This window comes from Ranitomeya imitator, chromosome 4 (assembly GCF_032444005.1).
Source record: "Ranitomeya imitator isolate aRanImi1 chromosome 4, aRanImi1.pri, whole genome shotgun sequence".
Classification (NCBI taxonomy): Eukaryota; Metazoa; Chordata; class Amphibia; order Anura; family Dendrobatidae; genus Ranitomeya; species Ranitomeya imitator.
This window is the reverse complement of record NC_091285.1, coordinates 432702297-432723555: the sequence shown is the minus strand read 5'-3', so window position 1 is coordinate 432723555 and position 21259 is coordinate 432702297. Positions and strand designations below refer to the sequence as shown.

The following is a 21259-nucleotide window of genomic DNA, read 5'->3' as shown; positions in this document are numbered from 1 at the left end:
GAATTTGTTGTATATTAAAATTTGAATTTGATATTATTCCTCAACCTTGGCGTACAATTCCACAATTTCTCTACTTGATGTTGCATATCATATGCCAATAATTAAAACTACTTTTTTCCCTTTTGGTTTAGGATATGTTCAGCTTCTTTTGCTACATTTTTTTCTGCAGAAATAACAGACCTATTGCTGAAAAATGCATAAGCCATAATGTATTTAAATGTGCATTTTGATGTTTGCGATGTTTTTTTATTTTTGCTGCTGGGGGAAAATGCCATTAAAACCATGGAAGAATGGTCATCCTGCATTTTACAATAAAGCACCCCAGGTAAAAAAAAAAAGATTTTGGAATTTTTTTTTTAGAAATCTCATTCATTTTGCTAATACTGTCAAAGGCTGCATTTTGTCTGCCCTAAGAACGTAAAAAAAATCCAGTAAAAACACAATGCGTGAACAAGCTCTTGCAAAGGCGGAATGTTCAGCTTTTAAGCAAACATAGTTTTGTGTTTTATTTGTAATTTTTTATTGCACAATGACCCGGTGTGAAATCTTACGATTTTTTCTTCTATTGATTTTAGATTATGTATACACAAAGCACATGTGAGACATACATAATAAATGTCAACTAGTGTGGCCACATTTTAACAAATCATACTGGTAATGTTTTCATCAGTTTCCGGCTGATAACACACATTCCCAGTGTTTTACTTTTCACCTGGCTGGAAGCACATTGCAGTCACACCTTGTGACCCATTACTACAGCAGCAGCAGCCAAAGGAACCCATGGAGTCTGTTCCTACCTATGAAGTGTGAGTACAGAATGATGAGTGATGTATACCGTTGTGTAATGGAACCTTTAGATATTACACATAAATAATGTTTCCGTGTAATATTTGGACTGGTTTAATAAGAAGTTTAGAGACCCCAAAAGTGTGACCTGAATGCCATCTATGTGCTGGAGCTCCTTTTTAACTCCTTACTGTACTCCATTTAATATCTCCTGCATTTACCAATAAACCAGATGATATGTTAACAATTGTTGCTACGTTTTTTTGTTTCTGAAGATAACCTCCTTCTTGGTGTATTGTAAAGGACTAACTGTATTGACATCTTTTCTCGTGTCTGAAGACAGACGTGAGTGGTGTGTGTTACATATCCCATACACTCTCAAGTACTTTTTATCTTTATTTTTTGCAATCTTTTTTTATTAAAAATGAATACATAAGAAACTTGAAATTATACATGCAAACATATATATTTACACCTACAAATGCGAAATGAATTTTTCACTGTCAGATCTTTTATCGCTAGCTAGTAAACTTAATAGAGGACAATTAACCCATACAAAATATTGTTACAGTTCTAATGTTTTAATTAATTTGTATCCAATATCTCCCAATGTATTAGATTAAAACATTGTAATAAAATACTAAAGTATTCTTTATCATTAATGAAAATTACATGGTGTTACAACTTCATTGTCATTTTTCATTTTGTGCAATTTTTTACAATTTTTCTAGACACTTTCTGTATCAATATCTCATATGGATTTACGAGTCATTTGTTAAGAATGTTCATTACTTCCAAGGATTTAAAAATGTGATGGATACATAGGTAACAGAATAATTTGTGTGTATCAGAACTGCGTTCTAATGCAAAGAATGTGTGTGATCATTGCATGATGTAAAGTTCCTATGAAGAGAACCAGAAATCTGTAGGGGATTGATATTGAAAGAATGTAGAGCAATTGCTTAACTTCACTATGTAAGGTATTGGGATAGAACTAGAAGGTGTTACTTTATGCTAATGTTTTTAGTCAATTTATCTCCTTGTCGAAATGGTCTGTGTATATTATCGTTGGCTCAGTTATCTACATAAATGTGCCGTGTGATCACCCTGTTTCACAAGAGGCAAATGGGAATCCATCACCCCCTGAGACACTTTTCAGCTATTACTATGGGCATACAGGTACCTGTATGCCTCATAGCTGCTGTCTAGATGTGCAGAAGTAGGCTTTTATTTCATTATGCTAATGATTTCTTCCAGGCTCTGGTGCGTGCGGTGCCTGGAAGAAATCCCTGCCTCCGCTCTTCATTATACTACCACCCATGCATATCACACTGACCTGTGACGTGCAGTTGTGGCTCCAGAATCCTGCTCAGGCACCCTCCACTCACTCCACAATCTGTACCTTTTCCTTCTCTCTATGGTCAGTGTATTCAGCGTTCTTGTGTGCAGGCACCGGCACACAAAATAATAATAAAATAATAAATATTTAGATTTTTAGGAGCAAAACAGTAACAATGCAGTGACGTTACAAGAATCTGCATAATTAATCATATGCTAAATAGCTACAAGTCAAATTTATGTATGAGATAGCCAAGATGATTGTCTTTAAAATGATGGCAGTCTCAGATTCGAAGTAGACTAGTGCATGGTGAGATATGGAGCCTGGAAGTCAAAAGTTGAAAACATTGTTACAATTTGGTTCGTCGGTGTATATGGTAATTTTAGTAGTCCACAAATATAACAATTATAACTGTTAGGCCTCTTTCACACTTCCGTCATTTGCAATCCGCCACAATCCGTCGTTTAGGGCAAAAAACGGATCTTGTAAATGTACTCGCAGAATGCGTTTTTTGCCCATGAACTTGTATTAGTGACGGATCGCGATGGATTGCCACACGTCGCGTCCATCGTGCAATGGATCTGTCGAGTTTTGGTGAACCGTCGTCACAAAAAAAGTTCAATGTAACTTTTTTTGTGCGTCGCGTCCGCTATTTTCGACCATGCATGCGCGCCAAAACTCCGCCCCCTTCTCCCCGGACTGCAGAATGGGCAGTGGATGCGTCGAAAAACTGCATCTGCTGCCCACGTCATGCAAAGAATTCACAACATGCGTCGGTACGTTGGCCCCACGCTTAGCGACGGACCCGTACCGATGGAAGTGTGAAAGAAGCCTAACCTGGAACAATTGTAACATCAAATAAGGATGTCATGTAATGGTATTATGTATTCACTCATACAGTCATTTATGGACAGCGGTTCCTCTGTTCAGGTGCTAGGCTGGAGGCAGAAATTTACTAAATCTAATCAAAAAGCAAAGTGGAGAAGTTAATTTCATTATTGTATTGTGCAAGAAACATGAAAGCTAAGATCTAATTGTCTATTTTGGAACATATCACTGCATTTATTTGCATTTGTGTTTAGAAATCTCCTCCTATAAGATACTCTCTATACTAATGGACATTCAAATAGATGATCATTATCATACTACAGTCCTCACCCAGATGCTACCCTTTCTTGGGTATAACTACAGCTACTGTAGCCCAAACCTAATGAGGCCCACTTTGATGTAAAAATGTCCGCCCTTTTATTGGAAAAGAATATTTTGTTGGCTTTCTGTTGACTTGTGACGCTTGGCGGATTCTTATTTGTTCAGCAGTTCTGATAAATGACATATCTATTGCTACAATTCAGATTACTGTCAACAAGTAATGAAACAGGCATTCCTGGCAGTGCTATAGGGTCCTTTGCATCCTAATGATGCACTTTTTATTATATTTGCAGCAGTGGCACCATGCTTGTGTATTAGGAGTTGGTGCTCTTGTTTTGTAATATATTAGTTTTCATTCATCACACAGTATTTGATACTTTTTCAGTAAGATACTTTGAAATTATCCATTGAGGAAGGATTATATTTTAAAACCACTCGGAATGGTGTGTGAAGAAAATAAAGTTAATTAAAAAGAATTTGCATACTTCAGCGATTCCACACAATGCCCATCCCAATGCTTCTCAGTCTCAATTTACTGCTTTAACCATGATGTCAAAGGACAGGAGACATAGAAGGCCATGTGACTGCAGTAATCAATCACTAGCTTCAGCGGCCTTCAACTTCCCCCCCCCCCCAGGTGGACAGTAATTGGCCTTTAGAGATCACATGGATTTGGTTGGGTAAATACTCCTTTCTGACCTGGTTTTAATACTTTTCCTTTGTTTGACATCCTTTTGATTTTAATTGAGTCAAAGGGCTGCACAGTGATGCGTCTCGAGATAGCAATTCTCAGAAAAGAATTTAAGCGACTTGTCTGCGACTTGCTCACGGACTATTTTAGAGCTCTGAATTTGTTGTAAATGAAGCAGCCACCTTGCAGACAAGTTGCACTCTAGTTCCATGTCACAGTTGACTTGCATTGAAGTCTATGGCAAATGTGGGGGGCTGGGCAGAGGGGCATATGCACCCCCATCCTCTCCTACACTAGCCATTGCTACATTAGCTGGGCCGGCACTGTACCCATGCTGGAGATGAACCCACCGACACCAGTTCCTATTTCAGCTGAACGTGCAACTGATGATGCACGTTCAGCTAAAATATGTTGTGGCGTGAAGACCCTCCGGCTCACTGCACTGCAATACACTTAATCGGCCATTCAGATGCTGGCAGCTGATGTCGTCATGCCCACCAGAGGGAGCACATGGCAGTGACACCATCTGCCACCTGCAGCTGGAAGGGAAAAGTCAGCTGCTGGCCTCTGCACTGGCTATAGAATAGGATGCCGAACATCATAAGAGCAGAGGAAGGTAAGAAGAATCATTTATTTTTATATGTTGGAGAAGAGCAACAAAATGAGGACATTACACCAGTAAGGTGCTCAAAATGGGGACATTACTGGAAGTGGCCCAGGATGGGTGACATTATACCAGGAAGGGGCCAGGATTGGTGGGAAAATATATGGGGGGCGACACAAATGTCTCTATGATCTTGAACACTGCAAGAGCACATACATCTGACCAACATGCATCTGTGGGACCAGGTCCAAATTTTTCACCATTGCCTGTCAAACTCTAGTTATCCACTTAATATGTTAGTGTGTAAACTCAGCAGCATCATAGTTAACAAACAAGGCCACGCAGTATGCTGGGAGAGGCCGTGTCTGCTAAAGTGATGTCACATAGCGCCTTGCACTCCCAGCTTCCAGCTGGAGAAGAGCATCAATCAAGCATGAGGGTCGGAAAGGAGACAAGCTGGAGAAAGGCGAGTGCCTGCTTCACTTATGTAGAACCACTCCTAATATGTGTTTGTGTGTTTGCATATATGATTGTGCACAGGGTCAGAATGGCTTGGTGGGGTACCGGTGAAATGCCTGGGGGGCCTGAGAGAGAGAAGGGAAAAAAAAACATTTTAGGGGCTTCGACCCTTTAAAATCACAGACAGGAAGCAGGGGGCACTCACTGAGATCTAACCTGGTGCAACAACCAGGGCTGGCAGCTGCTGTGTCTTCAGCATCTGTGATGTCTCAGGGCAGAGGTCACAATGACGTCCCTACAGCATGCCCTCTGTGGTCAGCAGTGCAGAGACTCTGAAGTCACCCGAGCAAAACCGACTTGCCGGGAACGGGAAGTATTTGTTTTTTGTTTTTTTTTTAAATTTATGGAGCGCTTTATGGGTCCATTATGCTGTACGGAGCAATATATGGGGCTCATTATATACTGTGTGGTGTAATATATGGGCCATTATATATTGCATGGAGCATTAGTTGGGGCCCATTATACTGTATGGAGCATTGTATGAAACTTAATATGGGACCCATTATATGACATGGAGCATTATAGGGACCCATAATATGGTATGGAGCATTATATGAGACCATTATACTGTATGGAGTAATTCAGGTTCTTCTCACAAAATTAGAATATCATCAAAAAGTTCATTTATTTCAGTTCTTCAGTACAACAAGTGAAAGTCATATCTGGAGTAATTACAAGCAGCGTGATCTATTTCAAGTGTCTATTTCTGTTAATGTTGATGATTTGGGTTTTCATTGGCAATAAGCCATAAAGTCATTATCTCAGTAAATTTGAATAATTAACAAAAAAACACCTGAAAAGTCTTCCTAAACATTTAAAAAAGTTCCTTAGTCTTTTTCAGTAGGCGCCACAATCATGGGGAAGACTGCTGACTTGACAGGAGTCCAGAAGGCAGTCATTGACACACTCCACAAGGAAGGTAAGCCACAAAAGATCATTCCTAAAGAAGCTGGCTGTTCAGAGTGCTGTATCCAAGCATATTAATGGAAAGTTGAGTGGAAGGAAAAAATGTTGTAGAAAAAGGTGCACAAGCAACCGGAATAACCGCAGCCTTGAAAGGATTGTTAAGAAAGGCCATTTAAAAATTTGAGGCAGATTCACAAGATGTGGATTGCAGCTGGAGACATCACACACAGACGTATCCAGGGCATGGGCTACAAGTGTCGCATTCCTTGTGAAGCCACTCGTGACCAATAGACAACGCAAAAAGTGTCTTACCTGGACCAAGGAGAAAAAGAACTGGACTGTTGCTCAGTGGTCCTAGGTGGTGATTTCATATGAAAGTAAATTTTGCATTTAATTTGGAAATCAAGGTCCCAGAGTCTGGAGGAAGAGTGGAGAGGCCACAATCCAAGCTGCTTGAGATCTAGTGTGATATTTCCACAATCAGTGGTGGTTTGGGAAGTTATGTCATCTGCTGGTGTAGGTCCACTGTGTTTTATCAAGACCAAAGTCAGCGCAGCCGTCTACCAGGAAATTTTGGAGCACTTCATGCTTATCTCTGCCGACAAGCTTTTTGGAGATGGAAATTTCATTCTCCAAGTACCAATACCTGGTTTAAAAACAACAGTATCACTGTGCTTGACCAGCAAGCTCGCCTGACCTTAACCTCATAGAGAATCTATGGGGTATTGTCAAGAGGAAGATGAGACACCAGACCAACAATGCAGATAAGCTGAAGGCTTCTATAAAAGCAACCTGGGTTTCCATAACACTTCAGCAGTGCCACAGGCTGATCGCCTCCATGCCATGCCGCATTGATGCAGCAATTGATGCAAAAGCAGCCCCGACCAAGTATTGAGTGCATTTACTGAACATACATTACGGTAGGCCAACATTTCGGATTTTAAAATAATTTTTCAAGCTGGTGTTATAAAGTATTCTAATTTACTGAGATGATTCTTGGGTTTTCATTGGCTGTAAGCCATAATCATCAATATTAACAGAAATACATACGTGAAATAGATCACTCTATTTGTAATGACGCTATATAATATATGAACTTCTCTTTTTGTATTGAAGAAATGAAAATTAACTTTTTGATATTCTAATTTTGTGAGAAGCACTTGTATATGGGGCCCATTACACTGTTTGAAACTTATATGGGCCCATTTTACTGTATGGAGCATTATATGGGGCCTATTATACTGTATTGAACATTATATGGGGCACATTATACTGTCTGGAGCATTATATGGAAGCCATTATATACTGTATGGAGCACTATGTGGGGCCCATTTTACTTTATGGATCATTATATTGTATGGAGCAATATATGGGCCCATTATACTGCATGGAGCACTGTGTGGGGCCATTATACTGTATGGAGCAATATATGGGGCTCATACTGTATGGAGCATTATATGGGGCCCATTATAGTATATGGAGCAATATATGGGGCAAATTGTAATGTCTGTAGGACTATGTGGGACCCATAATACTTCATGGAGGACTACGTGGTGCCCATAATTCTGTATGGAGGACTATGTGGTGCCCATAATACTGTTTGAAGGACTATGTGGTACCCATAGTACTGTAAGGAGGACTATGTGGTGGATTTGTGAGGATTTGCCAATTCCTAAGCTATTGTAGAATTAACAATAGATATCACTTATAGAGTGTAAGAAGTAAGTGAAATCTTTGGCATTGCACTATACCTTTATTTTTTATCTGTGCATCATGAATTGTGGTGTGTTAAAAGGGCCCACGAAAACCTGGAGCCAGCCCTGGCACCGACTTCCATCCAGATGAGCGCCGACTGCAGCTGTGATAGGGCACTCTGCTCTGTAACGGTCTGGGCATCGATGTCACATAACAGTGATGTTAATGGCCACCAGCCTATCAGAGGCTGCACACTGATGGCTGTGGCCTTTGATAGGCCGGCAGCCTTTCAATGTTACTATTATGGGTGTGACCTGTCGCAGAGCACCCTGCCAAAGCTGCAGACAGTAGCCATTTTAACGACCATGCCGAATATGAAGCTGCAAGAGGACGTATCCAGGAAATACCCAGTGGGAGGGTGTCATTAAATTGTCCCAGGCCTTTAACAGTGTACCCCTGCCTCTGCTGTACCTGCTGTGTGTCTGTCTCCCTTGCCTCTCCTGCTTGATCTGAAATTATGAAAAAATTGCAATTATGTCTTTGTTGTTGGGTTTTGGTTTTCATGCATTTATTGTGTAGTAAAAACTACAGCGCAATATGATTTCCCATGGCACTTTGATTATAGCGATAACAAATTTGTATAGTTTTTTATTTTATGGTGAAAAAAATTTAAGAACTTCTCCCCTAGGGTCTGCGTTCAGTATTTGGTCAGTATTTGGTCAGTATTTGTAAGCCAAAACCTGGAGTGGGTGAAAAATGCCAAAGTGGTGATTAGGATTATATATTTAGTCTAGAAAAAGACGACTGAGGGGCGATCTAATAACCATGTATAAGTATATAAGGGGACAATACAAATATCTCGCTGAGGATCTGTTTATACCAAGGAAGGTGACGGGCACAAGGGGGCATTCTTTGCGTCTGGAGGAGAGAAGGTTTTTCCACCAACATAGAAGAGGATTCTTTACTGTTAGGGCAGTGAGAATCTGGAATTGCTTGCCTGAGGAGGTGGTGATGGCGAACTCAGTCGAGGGGTTCAAGAGAGGCCTGGATGTCTTCCTGGAGCAGAACAATATTGTATCATACAATTATTAGGTTCTGTAGAAGGACGTAGATCTGGGGATTTATTATGATGGAATATAGGCTGAACTGGATGGACAAATGTCTTTTTTTGGCCTTACTAACTATGTTACTATGTTTCTATTATACTTTTCCTCTGATTGTTCAGCTATTTGAAACATGTGAACGTGGCCTTAGGGTGGCTAATCACAAGTGTCCGAGTTCAATCCAGAAAACTGACGGTTTCTAATTTTTGTCAGATTTTCATCCATGTGTCCGTTTTTTACATCTGTGTGCTATCCATTTTCATACAGCTACATTAGAACATGTACATACTCGTAAGCATGTAGCATTTCCTAGGTTTATAATAGAAATCTCTCCATAGTCCGTGTGAGATCTCTTTTTCTTCTCTTGCACGCCTAGCCTTACATGTGAGAATCTCATTCGAGGTTATGATGAAAGTAGTGCATGCTGCATTATTTTTCTCATGGACCGATGGGGAAAAAAAATGATTTATCAACACGATTGAATAACATGGGTGTTGTGCTGTCTGATTAAAAATCGGATAGCACATATAAAATTTATACTCTCCTCTGTTTGAACCCTAGTTTATAATACCAACCAGACCGCAACCAGGTCTATAATAGATAATATCTAGTAATGAGCGAATAGTGAAATATTCAGATTCAGGAAAATCGCCACAAATAATTTCTAATATCCGTGTATTCGTACCAAATAACAAATCTAATCCAAGGCAATGGGAAAGCCAAATATTTTTCTGCTGGACCCAACAAACAGGTCTGGAGGCATGGGGAAAAAAAGCTGAAATTGATGGGAAAGAGATGAAACTAAATGGGAACAGCATGGAGAAGATGCCAGCATGCCTTTTTGACTCACATAAGGTATCTGGGAATAATGTTGTCAGACTTTTTCGCTGGTTTTACAGATTTTTAAAAAGACCTACCAAACCAAACAATTTTTAAGTGAAAAATGCTAAGAAACATTTTTTCCTTATAAATATATGTATTTAACACTAAACAAAAAAACTCCTTTAGAATATGTTCACACAGAGCATTTTGGCTTTATTTTTCCCTTTAACATTTGTGAGGGCTCTCACTCCTACATTTGGGAGGTCCCTCCCTCATGCCAAATAGCAAGATAGTGGAATACATATTCCCCATCCCTTTACAATGCCTTTTCCAACATGCCCATTTGAATTTTTGGCTTTGCCCGCCACCACCACCATGTCCACCGCCATGTTATTATGTGGCCCTCGCTTACAATTTGCAGAGTGCCAGCAGGTGCCGAGAAACCTGAGTTTGGTAAGAGATTTCAGGTGGCCCTGTGTCATGCATTTGGGAGAGCTCTCACTCCTACGTTTTTGAGGTCCCTCCCTCATGCCAAATAGTTAGCAAGGTAGTTGAGTACATACGTATGTCCATTTCCTTTACAATGCCATTTCAAACATTACCATTTGAATTTTGGGATTTGCCTGCCATCACCACGTCCACCGCCATCTCATTATGTGGCCCTCACTTCACATTTTCAGAGGGCCAGCAGGTGCTGTGAAACCTGCATTTTGTAAGCTCAACAGTTCATTTTTGACAATGGCACAACTGTCATAGCAGGTGAAGCCACTGTAAGGTGAATATAATACAGGAGTTGGGGGAGCTGTATGATCAATGTCACAAAATTGGATTCTTCCAGACAGCAAAAGCATTAGAATTAAATTCTGAATATAGTGTATGCAAGCAATGGCCTGTATTGTGCTCAGTCTGTTAGGCCTGAAACTCATGCCAGGAACATGTACAAGCCTCATTTCACTTGGAAGCAGTCTCCTCAAGGAAAAGAGATAGGATTGCCATTGACCAATCTGCACAAGCCTACGCACTTCTTCTGCAAACTACACTACTAGGCAGAATGTATCTTTTGCATGGTTTTGAGCAACAATGGAGTACTTACAGGATATGTCCCAGAGAGTGTTGAGGTCTGTGGAGTGTATTACACAGGTGACAGGCAGTGCTACAGAGCTCAGGTAAAGGCCTTAGAGTGGCAATGACTGTGCTCCAATATGTGTAAGACCTCTTTCACACGTCAGTGTCTTCGGTACGTGTAGTGACCGTTTTCTCACGTACCGGAGACACTGACACACGTAGACCCATTCAAATGAATGGGTCTATGCACATGTCTCCGTGTTTTCACGGACCGTGTGTCCGTGTTGAAAACACGGAGACATGTCCGTTTTTCTCCGGCAGCACAGTCCGCAAAGCTTTCCGCACACTGAGAACAGTGTGCACTCTCCTTCGTGTGCACGTACCGCCCGCAGGAGAGACAGTGCTACAGTAAGCACTGTCCCCCCCGCGTGTGGTGCTGAAGCCGGCATTCATCCCTTCTTCCCAGCAGCGTTCGCTGGAAAGAAGGAATGAAAAATCTTTTCTTTTTCTTTTCCCTTAAAAATAAAGTTTGTGCGTCCCCTCCCGCCTCCCATCCCCTGTGCGCCCCCCCGCTTGCCAGGAAATACTCACCGACACCCAGCTCCAGCGATGTCTCCTCTCAGCGGCTGCAGCCTGTGCTGTGTGAGCGGTCACGTGGTCCCGCTCATTAGAGTGAGGAATATGCGCATATTCCTCACTGTAATGAGCGGAACCATGTGACCGCTCACACAGGGCCTGCTGCCGGCGCTGAGAGCATACATCGCAGGAGCTGGGTGACGGTGAGTATTTCCTGGCAAGTGGGGGGGGGGACGTACAAACTTTATTTTTAAGGGAAAAGAAATAAAAAAAAAAAAATTTTTCATTCCTTCTTTCCAGCAAACGCTGCTGGGAAGAAGGGATGAATACCGACTTCAGCACCGCACGCAGGGGACAGCGCTTAACTGTAGCGCTGTCTCCTGCACGGTCCGTGTGGTCCTCAGTCGGCACAGGGACGGCACACGGCTGCTGCACGTGTGCCACACTGATGTGCTACGTGAGCACACGGACACACAGACACGGATAATTCTGGTACCGATTTCTCCGATACCGGAATTATCTGGACGTGTGAAAAAGGCCTAAGGCTGCGGCCTGAGTAGGTCTGTGGAGCGTATTAACCCAGTCTCTTAGATGTGTTTAAAATATACAGAAACTGGCCAATACCCCACAACCATTTTTTTTTGTAAGGACCCAAATTTAGAAAAGGTATGGGAAGCAACAGTTTAATAAAGAGACAGAAGTCTCATTTATGATCCTAGAAAACTCAGCAATGGTCTTTGTCTAGCACCGGACAATATAAATTGCTAAGGAATATGAATGCCCTATCTAACTAACAATTTGTGAACAGACATATATGCTGACAAGGGACAGCTGAACGCTCCACTGGGACAACAAACTGGATGTGTTTGTGGACTGTTGTCTGTGCAACTGCAGGTTGTGGACAGGAAGCATCCAGGCCTCCTTCCTGGACAGCAGTTTGGGAAGGGTGTAACACATGGGAAGGGCCAGTGGTTTCACCATCAGACACAGATTTTTGTACTCAGGCATTCCACCCACCCACTGGGGTGCTGCATATATGAGGAGTACAGGTACCGACTGGGACTGAATTTCAGCCCTGGCATTTGAAATCACACAGGCCCATGCCATCACCGCCCCTGAGCACCAGATGGGGATATACAGTGGGGCAAAAAAGTATTTAGTCAGTCAGCAATAGTGCAAGTTCCACCACTTAAAAAGATGAGAGGCGTCTGTAATTTACATCATAGGTAGACCTCAACTATGGGAGACAAACTGAGGAAAAAAAATCCAGAAAATCACATTGTCTGTTTTTTTAACATTTTATTTGCATTTTATGGTGGAAAATAAGTATTTGGTCAGAAACAAAATTTCATCTCAATACTTTGTAATATATCCTTTGTTGGCAATGACAGAGGTCAAACGTTTTCTGTAAGTCTTCACAAGGTTGCCACACACTGTTGTTGGTATGTTGGCCCATTCCCCCATGCAGATCTCCTCTAGAGCAGTGATGTTTTTGGCTTTTCGCTTGGCAACACGGACTTTCAACTCCCTCCAAAGGTTTTCTATAGGGTTGAGATCTGGAGACTGGCTAGGCCACTCCAGGACCTTGAAATGCTTCTTACGAAGCCACTCCTTCGTTGCCCTGGCGGAGTGCTTTGGATCATTGTCATGTTGAAAGACCCAGCCACGTTTCATCTTCAATGCCCTTGCTGATGGAAGGAGGTTTGCACTCAAAATCTCATGATACATGGCCCCATTCATTCTTTCATGTACCCGGATCAGTCGTCCTGGCCCCTTTGCAGAGAAACAGCCCCAAAGCATGATGTTTCCACCACCATGCTTTACAGTAGGTATGGTGTTTGATGGATGCAACTCAGTATTCTTTTTCCTCCAAACACGACAAGTTGTGTTTCTACCAAACAGTTCCAGTTTGGTTTCATCAGACCATAGGACATTCTCCCAAAACTCCTCTGGATCATCCAAATGCTCTCTAGCAAACTTCAGATGGGCCCGGACATGTACTGGCTTAAGCAGTGGGACACGTCTGGCACTGCAGGATCTGAGTCCATGGTGGCGTAGTGTGTTACTTATGGTAGGCCTTGTTACATTCGTCCCAGCTCTCTGCAGTTCATTCACTAGGTCCCCCCGCGTGGTTCTGGGATTTTTGCTCACCGTTCTTGTGATCATTCTGACCCCACGGGGTGGGATTTTGCGTGGAGCCCCAGATCGAGGGAGATTATCAGTGGTCTTGTATGTCTTCCATTTTCTAATTATTGCTCCCACTGTTGATTTCTTCACTCCAAGCTGGTTGGCTATTGCAGATTCAGTCTTCCCAGCCTGGTGCAGGGCTACAATTTTGTTTCTGGTGTCCTTTGACAGCTCTTTGGTCTTCACCATAGTGCAGTTTGCAGTCAGACTGTTTGAGGGTGTGCACAGGTGTCTTTTTATACTGATAACAAGTTTAAACAGGTGCCATTACTACAGGTAATGAGTGGAGGAAAGAGGAGACTCTTAAAGAAGAAGTTACAGGTCTGTGAGAGCGAGAAATCTTGATTGTTTGTTTCTGACCAAATACTTATTTTCCACCATAATATGCAAATAAAATGATAAAAAAACAGACAATGTGATTTTCTGGGTTTTTTTTTTCTCAGTTTGTCTCCCATAGTTGAGGTCTACCTATGATGTAAACTACAGACGCCTCTCATCTTTTTAAGTGGTGGAACTTGTACTATTGCTGACTGACTAAATACTTTTTTGCCCCACTGTATTACTAACATTACCCTGGATTGAAGAAAGCAAGATTTACTACAAGACCAGTATTTCTAATGATAACCCATGGCCTGCTGAGGTAAATGACTTTGTGCTCCATCACAACTCTTAACAGTATGGGTATCTTGAGAACACCAATTCTGTTAACAATGTAGCAGACAACGCAGCCCATGACTAGACAGGCCCTTCTGGCATTTGCCAGATGGCCAGTCCGGCTGTGGAGGAGTATATGGCGTATGCTAACAGAGGAATTATATAACAACAGGAGGACAAAAAGAGCAAACTGATTATATCTAAAAGATATCATAAGTGTGCACCGCTTGGTGGGCTCTCCCCTGGTGTGTGTGCACTTTCCGTGACGCCCTATCTGCAGTTCAGGACCTGACGGCCGCAGTGCACATGTGCCGACTCTAGCCGTTCTGATTGGCTGTTTCAGGCCATGTGACTAAGTTCATGGGGTTATTAGAAGGTCCTACAGGGACCTGAGACACACTCCCTTGAGAAAGCGGCCCTCTAGCTGCCGCGAAACGCGCGTTGGGACCCTCCATCCACCCCCCTCCTTGTTTCCACTCATCTGTTGGTAAGCGCTGCATTTCTTGCTATGCACTATTGCACTTTAGATGTTAGATAGACGTGTGTAACTTTATTCCCGATCATCTGGTTCATGCATGCTGCTTCCCTGACGTCCATGTTTGGACGCACTGTCTTTTCCCTGAGTTACGGTCTTTGGACCTTTTATTTATTTTTCCAGGGATTGAAGTGTATATGTGGGGTGGGGATAGGTGTGGGTGGGGTTCATAACAGTCTGCATTGTTTTTGATGTTCTATATATTGTTGTGACATTTTACCTTTTCTATGATATAATAAAATATGATATATTTTAGATATAATCAGTTTGCTCTTTTTGTCCTCCTGTTGTTATCTGATACTGTTTAGAGCTGATTTTTTATTTGGGTCTGCAGACAGATATTCTCTGCCACCCTGGTCTCTAAGTATGTACATGGGATTTTGGTTGCTATTAACAGTGGAATTATGTAGAATTTCCCTTTATAAAGGGATGTGTGGGTAAGATTTTTGAATTAGCAGCATATACATATATATAGAGCTTGTTTCATTGTGCATATTATTATTCTGTATAAGGCTGAAACCTGCATAATTGTGTGGAGCATATTAATGTATTCATGTTTCAAAATGTCCAAGTGCAGACCCAATAATCAACATCAGGCTACCAGATACACATTTAAAGAGACTGTGAGAAGGGCAGCACAATATAAAAAATAATAGAATTTATTGAGATTGAGAGTGGAAACTTGACCATTGCACAATGTAGAAAGGTTTCCAAAAATTACCCCAAGGGGGTCTGTATCATACACGCATGATGGGGACCTCACAATAGATTAAGCAGTTATTACAAGAGGTAGAGATGAGGAGTACAAGCTTCACCATTGCACAATGTTCAAAGGTTTAAAAAAAATTACCCAAGGGTTCTCTCTCAGACCAGCTGGAAGACGCCGTGATGGGGACATCCCTATACACTTAGCAGTAATTACAAGAGCATTACAGCAGCTTGCAATAATAAACCCTGAATTAATGTATAAAAACAGGTATGCTTGAGTAAAGAGGGATAGAGTGCAAGGTGCAAATAGCTAGATGTAAGCAAGGACATAAGTAAATAGACTGGAATTTGCTGAGTTTTGTTTCAGGAGACACCTTTAAAATACTACATAAAGGTATAAGAAGCTACTGTAAGTGGAAAAAAAAAATTCATAGGAGAATCCAAAAAACAAAAAAATTTCTTTGCACACCATAGCTTAACCCCTTCCTGACATGCGCCGTACTAGCACTGCTCTGCGGGAACTGAGTTCCCGCAAACTGCAGTACTAGTATGGTGGCACGATCACGCAGCCTCACAGTGAGCACCGCGGCGATCGCGTGCGAGTGTCAGCTGTATGTGACAGCTGACACCCCGCAGCAATGCCCATGATCGGCGTTAGCGCCGATCGTGGGCATTTAACCCCTCTGATGCCACTGTCAGTAGTGACAGCGACATAGAGGGGCATCGCGCAGGGATGGGGACTCCCCACGCTCTCCCACCGGAACAACGCGATTGCATTGTTACGGTGTTCCGGAATTTGTCCCTGGATCCAAGATGGCAACGGGGCTCCTTCCGGGTCCTGAAGTGAGGAGGCTAGCCGGCGCCTGCTCAGAGCAGGCGCCGGAAAGCCTCCTGCACTGCCTGTCAGATTGCTGTCTGTGCCGTGCACAGTGTCAGATCTGCGATCTGATCTAATATAGTGATGTCCCACCCTGGGACCATGTTAGAAAGTAAAAAAAAAAATAGAATGTACAAAAAAAAAAATCCCCAAATAAAGAAAAAATAATAATTTCCCAATAAATCCATTTATTTATGTAAATAAAAACATACAACAAAAGTACACATATTTGGTATCGCAGCGTCCATAATGACCCGCTCTATAAAACTATCCCACTAGTTAACCCCTTCAGTGAACACCGCAAAATAAATAAAAAACGAGGCAAAAAGCAATGCTTTATTATCATACCGGCAAACAAAAAGTGGAATAACCCGCGATCAAAAAGACGGATATAATTAAACATGGTACCGCTGAAAATGTCATCTTGTCCCGCAAAAAAAACATGCCATACAGCATCATCAGCAGAAAAATAAAAAGTTATAGCTCTCAGAATAAAGCAATGCAAAAACAATTATTTTTTATATAAAATAGTTTTTATTGTGTAAAAGCGCCAAAACATAAAAAAAGATATAAATGAGGTATCACTGTAATCGTACTGACCTGAAGAATAAAGCTGCTTTATCAATTTTATCACTCCCCCCCCCCCCCCCCCCCTAAAAGAAATTCAGGAATTGCTGTTTTTTGTTCATTCTACCTCCCAAAAATCGGAATAAAAAGCGATCAAAAAATGTCATGTGCCCTTAAATGTTACCAATAAAAACGTCAACTCGTCTCGCAAAAAACAAGACCACAAATGACTCTGCGGGCCAAAATATGGATAAATTATAGCTCTCAAAATGTGATGATGCAAAAACTATTTTTTGCAATAAAAAGCGTCTTTTAGTGTGTGCCGGCTGCCAATCATAAAAATCCACCAAAAAAAGCTAGAAAAGTAAATCAAACCCCCCTTCATCACCCCCTTAGCTAGGGAAAAATAATAAAATTTAAAAAATGTATTTATTTCCATTTTCCCATTAGAACTAGGGTTAGGGTTAATGTTATGGACCTGGTGGTTAGGAGCACCCGGCACGACCTGATAGTTAAACTCACACAGGACAAGCTCTGGGATGTGGGAGCTCTGCTGACCGCAGCCCCTAATCCTATCACAACTAGAAATAGCCGTGGAGCGTTCCTGACACTCCCCTAGACGCCTCTTCACAGCCTAAGAGCTAGCTAGCCCTAGAGATAGAAAATAAAGCCTACCTTGCCTCAGAGAAATTCCCCAAAGGAAAAGGCAGCCCCCCACATATATTGACTGTGAGTAAAGATGAAAGTAACAAACGCAGAAATGAAACAGGTTTCAGCAAAGGGAGGCCAGACTTACTAAACAGACAGAGGATAGGAAAGGTATCTTTGCGGTCAGCACAAAAAACTACAAAAGACCATGCAGAGTGTGCAAAAAGACCTCCGCACCGACTCACGGTGCGGAGGTGCCACTCTGCATCCCAGAGCTTCCAGCTAGCAAGACAAAATCATGATAACCAGCTGGACAAGGAAACAATGAACAAATAATAACTAGCAGGAACTTAGCTTCTGCTGGAGAACACAGGTCACCAGAAAGATCCAAGAGCGAACTGAACCAATGCAGGAACATTGACAGCTGGCATGGAGTAACGATCTGAGTGGAGTTAAATAGAGCAGCCAACCAAAGGATAAACCACGTCACCTGTGTAAGGAACCTCAGAAGCAGCAGCTCCACTCACAGCCACCAGAGGGAGTCCATGGACAGAACTCGCCGAAGTACCATTCACGACCACAGGAGGGAGTTCGAGAACAGAATTCACAACAGTACCCCCCCTTGAGGAGGGGTCACCGAACCCTCACCAGAGCCCCCAGGCCGATCAGGATGAGCCAAATGAAAGGCACGAACTAGATCAGCAGCATGAACATCAGAGGCAAAAACCCAGGAATTATCTTCCTGAACATAACCCTTCCACTTGACCAGGTACTGGAGTTTTCGTCTCGAAACACGAGAATCCAAAATCTTCTCCACCACATACTCCAACTCCCCCTCGACCAACACCGGGGCAGGAGGATCAACGGAGGGAACCATAGGCACCACGTATCTCCGCAACAATGACCTATGGAACACATTATGGATGGCAAAAGAAGCTGGAAGGTCCAAACGAAATGACACAGGATTAAGAACTTCAGAAATCTTATATCACCCAATGAAACAAGGCTTAAACTTAGGAGAGGAAGCCTTCATAGGAACATGACGGGATGACAACCAAACCAAATCCCCAACACGAAGTCGGGGACCAACACAGCGCCGGCGGTTAGTGAAACGTTGAGCCTTCTCCTGGGACACTGTCAAATTGTCCACTGTTATGTTTGCTAATGACAGGTGTTATGAAGGCAATCCAGAAACACAGTGTGCTTAGCGATCAGAGCGCACACAGTGATCTGACAAATACCCAAAAATACAAGAACGAGCTCTGAGACGTGGAAACTCTGTAGACTGCACACCTGATCCTATCCTAAACACAACTAAAAGCGGCTGTGGATTGCGCCTAACAACTACCTAGGCAACTCGGCACAGCCTAAGAAACTAGCTAGCCTGAAGATAGAAAAATAGGCCTGACTTGCCCCAGAGAAATTCCCCAAAGGAAAAGGCAGCCCCCCACATATAATGACTGTGAGTAAGATGAAAAGACAAAACGTAGGGATGAAATAGATTCAGCAAAGTGGGGCCCGATATTCTAGGACAGAGCGAGGACAGTAAAGCGAACTTTGCAGTCTACAAAAAACCCTAAAGCAAAACCACGCAAAGGGGGCAAAAAACCCCCACCGTGCCGAACTAACGGCACGGCGGTACACCCTTTGCGTCTCAGAGCTTCCAGCAAAACAAAAGACAAGCTGGACAGAAAAAAAGCAACAAAAAAGCAAAAAGCACTTGGCTATACAGAGCAGCAGGTCACAGGAACAATCAGGAGAAGCTCAGATCCAACGCTGAAACATTGACAAGGAGCAAGGATAGCAGCATCAGGCGGAGTTAAGTAATGAAGCAGCTAACGAGCTCACCAGAACACCTGAGGGAGGAAGCTCAGAAGCTGCAGTACCACTTGTGACCACAGGAGTGAATTCAGCCACAGAATTCACAACAGTACCCCCCCCTTGAGGAGGGGTCACCGAACCCTCACCAGAGCCCCCAGGCCGACCAGGATGAGCCGCATGAAAGGCACGAACAAGATCGGAAGCATGAACATCAGAGGCAAAAACCCAGGAATTATCTTCCTGAGCATAACCCTTCCATTTAACCAGATACTGGAGTTTCCGTCTAGAAACACGAGAATCCAAAATCTTCTCCACAATATACTCCAATTCCCCCTCCACCAAAACCGGGGCAGGAGGCTCAACAGATGGAACCATAGGTGCCACGTATCTCCGCAACAACGACCTATGGAATACATTATGTATGGAAAAGGAGTCTGGGAGGGTCAAACAAAAAGACACAGGATTGAGAACCTCAGAAATCCTATACGGACCAATAAAACGAGGTTTAAATTTAGGAGAGGAAACCTTCATAGGAATATGATGAGAAGATAACCAAACCAGATCCCCAACACGAAGTCGGGGACCCACACGGCGTCTGCGATTAGCGAAAAGTTGAGCTTTCTCCTGGGACAAGATCAAATTGTCCACTACCTGAGTCCAGATCTGCTGCAACCTATCCACCACAGAATCCACACCAGGACAGTCCGAAGACTCAACCTGTCCTGAAGAGAAACGAGGATGGAACCCAGAATTGCAAAAAAATGGAGAAATCAAGGTAGCCGAGCTGGCCCGATTATTAAGGGCGAACTCAGCCAACGGCAAAAAGGACACCCAATCATCCTGGTCTGCAGAAACAAAACATCTCAGATATGTTTCCAAGGTCTGATTGGTTCGTTCGGTCTGGCCATTAGTCTGAGGATGGAAAGCCGAGGAAAAGGATAGGTCAATGCCCATCCTACCACAAAAGGCTCGCCAAAACCTTGAAACAAACTGGGAACCTCTGTCAGAAACAATATTCTCAGGAATGCCATGCAACCGAACCACATGCTGAAAGAACAAAGGTACCAAATCAGAGGAGGAAGGCAATTTAGCCAAGGGCACCAGATGGACCATTTTAGAAAAGCGATCACAGACCACCCAAATGACTGACATCTTTTGAGAAACGGGAAGGTCAGAAATGAAATCCATCGAAATATGTGTCCAAGGCCTCTTTGGGACCGGCAAGGGCAAAAGCAACCCACTGGCACGAGAACAGCAGGGCTTAGCCCTAGCACAAATCCCACAGGACTGCACAAAAGTACGTACATCCCGTGACAGAGATGGCCACCAGAAGGATCTAGCCACTAACTCTCTGGTACCAAAGATTCCAGGATGACCAGCCAACACCGAACAATGAAGTTCAGAGATAAGTTTATTAGTCCACCTATCAGGGACGAACAGTTTCTCTGCTGGACAACGATCAGGTTTATTCGCCTGAAATTTTTGCAGCACCCGCCGCAAATCAGGGGAGATGGCAGACACAATGACTCCTTCCTTGAGGATACCCGCTGGCTCAGATAAACCCGGAGAGTCGGGCACAAAACTCCTAGACAGAGCATCCGCCTTCACATTTTTAGAGCCCGGAAGGTACGAAATCACAAAGTCGAAGCGGGCAAAAAATAACGACCAACAGGCCTGTCTAGGATTCAAGCGCTTGGCAGACTCGAGATAAGTCAAGTTCTTATGATCAGTCAATACCACCACGCGATGCTTAGCTCCTTCAAGCCAATGACGCCACTCCTCGAATGCCCACTTCATGGCCAGCAACTCTCGATTGCCCACATCATAATTGCGCTCAGCGGGCGAAAACTTCCTGGAAAAGAAAGCACATGGCTTCATCACTGAGCAATCAGAACCTCTCTGTGACAAAACCGCCCCTGCTCCAATCTCAGAAGCATCAACCTCGACCTGGAACGGAAGAGAAACATCTGGCTGACACAACACAGGGGCAGAAGAAAAACGACGCTT

At 43.0% G+C, this 21259-nt stretch overlaps 1 protein-coding gene across 3 annotated transcripts in view; it reads left to right on the top strand.

Annotated features, from left to right (window-relative positions):
- Positions 1-700: 700 nt before the first annotated feature.
- The window catches only part of LOC138676356 (stimulated by retinoic acid gene 6 protein-like), a 128465-nt gene continuing 107906 nt past the window's right edge, over positions 701-21259 (top strand). For all 3 annotated transcript variants that reach the window (XM_069765560.1, XM_069765559.1, XM_069765558.1), the window contains exon 1: positions 701-806. In XM_069765560.1, the coding sequence (XP_069621661.1) occupies positions 781-806 (26 nt within the window). In that variant the 5' untranslated portion in view covers positions 701-780. The remainder of the gene's footprint in view (positions 807-21259) is intronic.